This window comes from Hordeum vulgare, chromosome 3H (assembly GCF_904849725.1).
Source record: "Hordeum vulgare subsp. vulgare chromosome 3H, MorexV3_pseudomolecules_assembly, whole genome shotgun sequence".
Classification (NCBI taxonomy): domain Eukaryota; kingdom Viridiplantae; phylum Streptophyta; class Magnoliopsida; order Poales; family Poaceae; genus Hordeum; species Hordeum vulgare.
The window spans coordinates 443,108,703-443,116,869 of record NC_058520.1 but is presented as its reverse complement, the minus strand read 5'-3'; the positions used below and the strand labels follow the sequence as shown (position 1 = coordinate 443,116,869).

General features: G+C 42.1%; 1 protein-coding gene across 5 annotated transcripts; it reads right to left on the bottom strand.

Annotated features, from left to right (window-relative positions):
* Nucleotides 1–831: 831 nt before the first annotated feature.
* LOC123444162 lies at nucleotides 832–7,920 on the bottom strand. Of its 5 annotated transcripts, none has more exons than XM_045120795.1 (10): nucleotides 7,369–7,920; nucleotides 7,177–7,254; nucleotides 5,972–6,104; nucleotides 5,433–5,719; nucleotides 5,240–5,342; nucleotides 3,663–3,763; nucleotides 3,412–3,586; nucleotides 2,825–2,995; nucleotides 1,388–1,488; nucleotides 832–1,305 (listed from the first exon to the last, which is right to left on the bottom strand). In XM_045120795.1, the coding sequence occupies exons 1-10, from the start codon at nucleotides 7,903–7,905 to the stop codon at nucleotides 1,240–1,242; spliced, it is 1,752 nt and encodes a 583-aa protein (XP_044976730.1). In that variant the 5' UTR covers nucleotides 7,906–7,920; the 3' UTR covers nucleotides 832–1,239. The 5 variants fall into 5 exon arrangements, with proteins under 5 accessions (XP_044976730.1, XP_044976731.1, XP_044976728.1 ...); XM_045120796.1 differs by having other exon boundaries at nucleotides 5,433–5,671; XM_045120793.1 differs by having other exon boundaries at nucleotides 5,433–6,104.
* Nucleotides 7,921–8,167: the final 247 nt, after the last annotated feature.

Here is an 8,167-nt window from a genome sequence, read left to right as displayed (position 1 = left end):
GTGCCCTAGACCCTGTATGTGACAGATGGCTAGACCGGCTCGGCTAAGGCTTCCGGTTTTTTATGTTAGACTTAGGTAAGTGGCCTGGGTATGTGGCCCAGTTATCACCCCTTCATCATATGGATATGAGTAGCGACAGATGTTACGAAGATGACGGATTTAAACATATTGTTGTAACACTTTGTAAGGTCCTCGAAAATAATCAATAATAATGGCCGCATGCATCTTCCAAATACAAAGGCCGGGGTCATCCTCCTTTTCTAAAAGAAAAGAAGGGTGAGTATTTTGTGCAGGTTATTGCTTATGCAAAAGGGTGAGTACCTCGTGAAAATTAAAGTATGCAACGAAAGTGGAAGCCAATGCTTGTTTCACAAAAAAAACCAAAAAAACTAAGCCAATTTGCCATCCGATTCCTGCCTTACAGGCTCGGTCATATCAATGAAAGGAGCACACATGAATGTTTTCCGCAAAGATACAGAAAACCATGGATGTTTCAATAACATATACCCCACAGACATGTCGAAGGGAAACGATTCCCCTCAACCGGCTGATTTTCTGGCTCCCGTCCTGGTTCCTGAAGTTGCAGAAGTTTCTCCCGTAACATCAGCTTTGTTGCCAAAAGGTAAAGTTGAAAAAACAATCTGCAACAAAACCTGAGTTGCAAAAGAAAATGTACAACAAGACCTATGTTGTTACGCCAAATCTGACAGCCCGTGAGCTGGACGATCTTTTAAAAAAGATAAGCCGGCGGAAGCGTACCACACCCCCATGTCGAAGGCGTAAGAAATACAACAGATCGCATAGTATCAATCCCACCAGTAGATCAACAGATAACAGATAACAGTCTACATATCCAGCCAAAACTCCAGCTGCTCAGGAGTCGTTTGGTCAATACAGACATGATCCCCAACATACGTTTTCTATTTAATTTTGGGATCAATTATCAGTACCAGGGTAGGTGCGAAGCAAATTTAGTGAAATCCTCTTCAATCCCTACTTTTGGTAATATACATACCATTTACAGGTGACACACTACACTATGATCAACGGTTCTGAAGAAACAAACTAGAAGCTTGGTCTGCATAAAGGAGACAGAAAAATACACTTTTGTTACTCACCACTTCACTGTCATTTTTGTGATTACAGTATCATCCGGTCACAATTTAGGATGACCATCGTGCGAGGATGACCATCGTGCGATCACGTGTGGCAGTTCTGACATATACGGGTAGTAAGAGTTTAAGAAGACACATCATCGTGTTGAGAGAGGAACTCTATTATGCAAGGGTACACTTCATGGACAGCCTACACGATAGCACAGAGCACTGTAAGAATCAAAGACCGAACTTGACCCCTTAACCTTAAATACACACACATGCACACATACCTTTCGCCCTCCAACCAGATCATAATGTGCATAATGAGGGCCTTCAGGTTCACCAAAGACCTTATAGGTGACCAGATGCTGAGGAATTAGTTTTACGGTCTCTGCAAATACAACAAAAGGTCAACTGTTAAACGTAGATTTCCAAACGGAATTCAAAAGCAACTCATTATCAAACAACAAGGTCAACGCCAAATGGTATGGCACCAAGCTAGGATTCGCCCCAGGAATCACTATTCACCTGAGAAGTATCCCGTGAACAGTACAGTTACCAATCAATTCAGGACACAAGTATAGCAGGTTATATACTCCCTCTGTCCCAAAATACGAAACTTGAACTAAAACCATGACACTTATTTTGGGACGGAGGGGGTAGTTAGTAAGGATATCTACTTGGGGAAAATATCATGGAAACCAACATTCGGTGGAAACCGGCGAAAACCACGCGAAAATGATGTTTTGAAGTTTTGAAAAAAAAATTCAAATAAGTACGGGATGTTAAGAGAGAGATGTTCTATTGCATTGCAAATTTCAAGTTCACCACATTATGATATATGGGCTATGAAAAAAAATCAGCATTGAATAGTGCTCAACAGTAACGCTACTATTTATTGCTGAATTTGTTTTTTCCATAGCTCGCATCTCATAATGTGTTCGAACTTGAAACTTCACATGACAATATGACATCATCCTTTTAACATCCCACACTTTTTCAGAATTTTTTGAAACTTCTAAACAAGGTTTCCACGAAGTTTTCTTTCAATGTTGGTTTTCGTATGATATTCTCCGATCTACTTGGTTAGGCAAGTGGTGGGTGATAATATATTAGTTAAGTTAAGATTGTATTCTTTAGTACTCCCTCCGTCCCGAAATTCTTGTCTTAGGTTTGTCTACAAATGAATGCATCTAAATGCTAAAATGTGACTAGATACATTCGTATCTAAACAAATTTAAGACAAGAATTTTGGGACGGAGGGAGTAGATATCAGTGACCTACAGAGGGGGGGGGGGGGTGTACAATGCCATATGGATGATCCAATTAATGAGTAAGCCAGCAAAGATCCAATCCCTGTCTCCAGCCTTCTCTCCTCATCCCGAGCACCATGGCTGGCCAATCCCACGAGCAATACCCCAACCATGCCACATTCATCTGTCTTAGGAGATAGGACTGGTACCAATCTTAAGCACATGACAGATAGTCTATGTAAATTGTGCAAGACCACTGCCTACTTGTGAAAGATGGTATATTCTGAACAAGCCGTGGAGCCTTAGTGACCTAGGTTCCTAACTTGTGAGCTTAGTCCCAGTCCCAGTCCCAGCCCAAAAATTGTTTTGTAAAAAAGAAACATGCAGATCATTGGCCCTAATACGTCAAGTACTAGGTGACAAAAAAGTTCTCATTGCAAAACAACACAGCTAAAATGGAACTCGTTGCCATACCATAAACAGCTTCTGGGGGGCAAATCAGATCCTCATCTCCAGCAAGGGCAAGCACCGGAACTTTGATTTTCTGCAAATGCTCTTTGAAGAAAAAGGTACCAGTCCTATTTCGCAGCCCACCGTCACGGAATGCGGTCGCCAACTGTAATAACACCTTTGCTGGTACCGTGCCTGAATATTACATGAAGTTGTCACAAGAAATTTGAGAGCTTTCATAGTAAAACTAAGTATACAAAGATGAACTATCATGGCCAATTTTGCTGTGGCATTTGGTAAAACTCGCTTCAAGTCTGCAGCTGCCCTATTATCTTCTTTAAAAGATGATTACGACAGTCAAACTTGACAAGTTTAGTGCATAACATATGGGTAGCATCCAATGCCTTGAATCCATCACCTTGCACTAAGATGAAATTCTTTAGGAGATAACAACCTCGCTTAATGCAGGTATTGCAAGATAACAACTATGTTTCATGTGTGTAAATGATGCAACTTCTTGTATTAGCTAGGCATCATACGTTCATACTATACTTGTATGTATTGTAAGTTGGCAGCTTCCATAGAGAAGACAATATAGGTCTCTGACTTACAAAAGTTATTCAAGACAAGCTTCGAAAGCAGTTCAGGGTCCATCATATCCTTGGCTGAAATTTGAGAGCGCAACAGTGACAATATGTATGGTGCACGAGACGACATAGGGTAAGTGGTTGATAGTAATGTTCCTAGTGGGACAGCAGGAACACGCAACATCTCAGCTGGATCTGCCTAATAAAGAACAACGAAGATTAGCAGGTTCCTGTCCATGTATTGAATATGTCAACCTGCTTGATGGTCAACTTACAAGAGGCACAAACAACTTGAGCGAGGAGTTGGATGTTGTGTAGTCAACTGATGAGGCCAGAGTAACAATTGCTGCCAGCTCTGGATCAGCCCCTTCGAATCCTTGTGAAGCAGAGGAAAAAGGAGAGATGGTACTTAGTGCCGTGTCTTGGTAATAAAATCGGATCTTCTGATATAACAAGCAAGCTTAGAAGAACAAAAAATAAAGACTGTAGTGTTAAAAATCACAAGGGCATGTGTAATGGAAGAACATATAATAAAATACTAAATCAGTGGTCGGAAATAATGTACATGTACTGGAAGCATGTCCTGAAATGGATAAGAAACTAAAACACATAACTGATAGATAGCTTTCAAGGAGACAAGATGTAAAAATTATTGGCTGCAACAGACCTAATTTTATATTACGAAGTCATAACCATTAAATTTTGAACAAAGGCACTATTTTCATTGAATATAAACAGAAATTATCACAAAATAGAAGGAAGAAAAGCAATAGCCTATCTTGCCACATAAGAGCTCCTATAACCCTAGCGCTGGTAGTGTGCCAATTACTAGCCCCATCCCTAATGTTGCACAGTTAGAAGGTGCACTAGTTTTGCAAAATCCTGAGACTGTTCTCTTTCCAAATCTACCATAAGACAAGCAGAAGTGCAAAACTAGGGTTGCCGGTGCCACCGAGCACCTATTGCGAGCCAACATTCATGACCCACCTGTTAGGAAGTAGGATATTAGTATTGGTCTAGGAGTCCTTATTAGACTATGTTTCCTTTCCTTGCACCTCAAGTCTTGTGTAATATATATATGCCCCTTGGGCCTTCATTGGAGATAAGTTGCTTTCGTAACACCATCACCCCGCTAACCATAAGGAGGTTTTTACCCAGCAGGCCAGCATTGATGGCAGTTTAGTCAATTAGTCTACGGATGCCTTCTTTTTTGTGTTAACTATGTCGCTTTCATTTTGAGACTATGTTTGTTACTTGTAAGGGATGTGTGCATCTTGTTATGTAAAGGCCGGGAGTGAATTCACACGGTTGAATGGCCTTGATGCGACCGTCTACAAAATTCCCTTTTTCGAAAAATCTTCCAAACCTTGACAAGATTTGACCGTGTATGGATGCCTGATAGCAGTCCATTAAGTTTTATCAAACATCCAGTAAGCTCTATTTAAAGGAAATACTAGCAGGAATTAGCCACCAGGGATTAGATAAAGCAGACAAGACAGGTTGCCGTAATTTCTTAATACTACAGTGGAGTGTATTCATGACTTCAAACTTTGCCTTTGCTTTAGTGCTCAATGGCCAAAAGCTATGGTGCAAGGGATAGTTCCTCAGAGACTTCCAGAACCGCATATCAAACAAACAACAAATAAAATTCGAAGGCGTCCATGGATACTTGTGCAGATAATTACAGTTATCAATGATAGTGTAACATTGATGCGTCATACTTCAGCTTTCCTAGCCTCACCTACTAGTTGAAGATGTGAAATATTCCATTTGCTAAAACAAAAAATGCTGTTTTTCCTGCTCTAAGAAAGGTTAGTGGAAAACCCAAAAAGGACAGGTCAATGGAACATACCACACTTTGAAATCATTGCATACAACAAGATTCCTCCCATAGAATGACCAATAGCAACCAATTTTCCATCCTTGGGTACACTCTGCTGTTTTATATAATCTATCTGCACAAACAAAAAAGCATCTTAATTCTTACTAAGCAGTTCAAGGTACCTTCAATTAATCTATCAACAGTGAAGAGTATGTCTACAAACCGCTGCAGGTACATCCTCCTCCAGGTAATGGTCGAAGTCCCAATCATAGCTAACAATCAGCTCCAACTGCTTCTGAAGATCTTCTATGGTTGTGGAGAGGCGTTCCTGCCAGCCAAATAACCGAGGGGAAACATTTTGTTGACCTTCCCCAAGAATCTTCACAAGACGCTGGCTTAATTGGCTAATTTGATCATATATTGCTGACGTCTGTGGCAATTCCATCAACCCTAGAAATTTGTCTGCAACCTCCTCAAGACTACTAGTTAATGAGGCATCAGGGACAAGTTCTGTCACTCGATCAAAAAAACTGTCAGTGATGTTTCTCAGTTGGCTATCTTTTACATAACCTGAAAATGTTACACTCAATTGTGCCAAAGCATTTGCTAACTTTGTCACCAGCTGTGGTTCTTCTGATGTGTTTGTTTCTACCACATTTGTGTCTGTTAGTACTGGAACTTCAGAACTTTGAGGTTCGTTAGTTGACATATCCTTGGCAGGAGGAACAACATTTACTTTCTGTGTCAAAATTTTATCCACACCTGAATTAGAGGACGTGTCAGACTTGGTGCTAGCTGCAGCTAATTCTGATCCACGTGTGCTGAGGCCAGCACCACGCAGCTCAACAATCCATGTATCAAACCCTTGCATAGACATATGACGGGCAAAGGAAGCCTGTCATCATTTCATATGCATTAATGGAAGAACGGGGTAAAGGGGAGGCCATAAAAGAAATGCCTATAAACATGACAACAATAACAAGGAAGACAGTCGATGTATAAATGTTTTCTTGTTGAGTACATAACATATATTAATACATAATACAAAACAAGACAGGTAACGATATGGATCAAACTATTTTTTTCGAAAGAGCACCAGAACTGTTATAGAGGCAGGAATACATTTTTGATATAGTTTAACTCCTGTGATACAAGCACAACAGCAATTACACCTGTCATTGGACTCTTGAAAAGTGGACAAGCATAGCCAAGCTTAATAAGTTCTACAGATTCTCCTTCGTAAATTGTGTACAAGAAGCCAACAACTTAGGCAAACAGTCGCTGTAACAGTTAATAGAAAACTGAAAATATGAACTTGTGCTTTCCGTTTAAAGTGTGTTGTTTCTATATTTGTGCAAGATATGGTACTTCATTGCCGTCTAGCTGCATCCCAACCAGTACCATTAGTTATGCAAGTAAACATCAATTGCACCTCTTAACTAATTTCATATTAGCAACGTAAGAACTAATAACCATCCGCTGTGCAAGCAGACACTATGTTCTGTTCACACCAAATTTGATAACAACTACATGTAAACGTTTTCAAATTTTGGTACCTTTACGTCTGCTGAATGCTGTATCCCATCAGATGTGCTTATTGGAATAGCAATAATAGTAACACAATAAAGATGCCAATAAACATAATACAAACTTCTCTTGAAGAGAAAATGTTGTGTTTGTTTGTTCATAACACTCGGTTTACCCCATGATATTTTTATCGAACTTTCCTTTCTAAAATTTGGAGTGTGAGCTAAGGCATTTTTAAGTGTCACTCTAACCTAAGCTACTCCGTGTGATACGTGAGTCCAAGCTAAAAGATGGCTACCAGTTTGCATTTGCAACATCATTATACAAGCAATTTACAGAGATTAATGAAGCATCATATGGGCTTCTTCACAAAAAAACAAAATGTACTGTTTACAGCCCGATCTATCGATAGGAGTAGCATAATCATTAGATGAACTCACCCCAGGGGACAGGTCGAATCCCACGGCATTGGTGGCCACTCCGGACAGCAGCATCAGTGGGTGGTTCCTCTTGGGCGCCTGCGTAAGCCAAGCGAGCACGAGATCAGCAACGGAACAAAAGCAAGCGTAACGAAGCCGCGCCCACCGCCCAGCCGCAGGATCAAAGCACACACCTCAGGCGGCGGGCGGTACCTCCAGAGCGCGAGCCGCCACTCGGTGCCTGGCACGGGCGCGTAGTGCAGCTCGTCCGCCGTGCAGATCGCGGGCTTCGCCCCTTTCTCGCAGTCGCACGCCGCGGCCGCGGAGGCGAGGACCCGCGAGGTCGATGGCGAGGAGGAGGGCGGTGGCGGCGGAGGTTCCGAGGCGCTGTAGGAGGCGAAGGCGCGGAGCCGCAGCGGCGGGGCCGGCGCGCACGGGGAGGCCCGGACGATGGAGGAGGAAGAGAGGTGCGCGACGGCGGCGCCGGCGAGGAGGGCCCGGAGGCTGACGCCGTGGAGGAGCGGCATGGCGTTGGGCGGTCGGGGTCCTCGGCTTTGTTTTGTTTCTGGCGTGTTCTCTTTGCTTCGTCGCCGATTTGGTTTTCACCACCCGGTCCGACGCCGACCGACCGACCGACCGAACGGTATGTGTGGGCAGCGGTGGTTCTTCAGTTTGACACGGCGGATAATGTTGCACTGTTGCCGCTAGGGCCGATGACAGACGGAACTGAACACTTATCAGTGGTCGCATTTGTTTCTCAAAAAATGTGGTTTAGCAGAAGACAGAAACGAAAATGAACACTAGAACAGCCGCTCGGCACGAATGACCAGCTATCTTGTACTCCCTCCGTTTCTATTTTTTTTTTTTGAAATTCCACTATGTATTTACATACATATATATATATATATATACATAGACATATTTTAAAATGTACATCATTTATTATGTTTCATGTATAGTCCGTAGCAAAATCTATAAAAAAACTTATATTTAGAAACAAAGGGGTACTAGG

What these genes read in the sequence shown, in the direction of transcription:
- LOC123444162 (XM_045120793.1), bottom strand. Translation starts at nt 7,905, where the DNA reads ATGCGACCACTGATAAGTGTTCAGTTCCGTCTGTCATCGGCCCTAGCG. An exon ending in TGGCGGCTCGCGCTCTGGAG is followed by an intron (nt 7,255 to 7,368) that starts GTACCGCCCGCC and finishes TGGCTTACGCAG; the next exon opens with GCGCCCAAGAGGAACCACCC. An exon ending in TGCAATGATTTCAAAGTGTG is followed by an intron (nt 3,764 to 5,239) that starts GTATGTTCCATT and finishes CTGCTTCACAAG; the next exon opens with GATTCGAAGGGGCTGATCCA.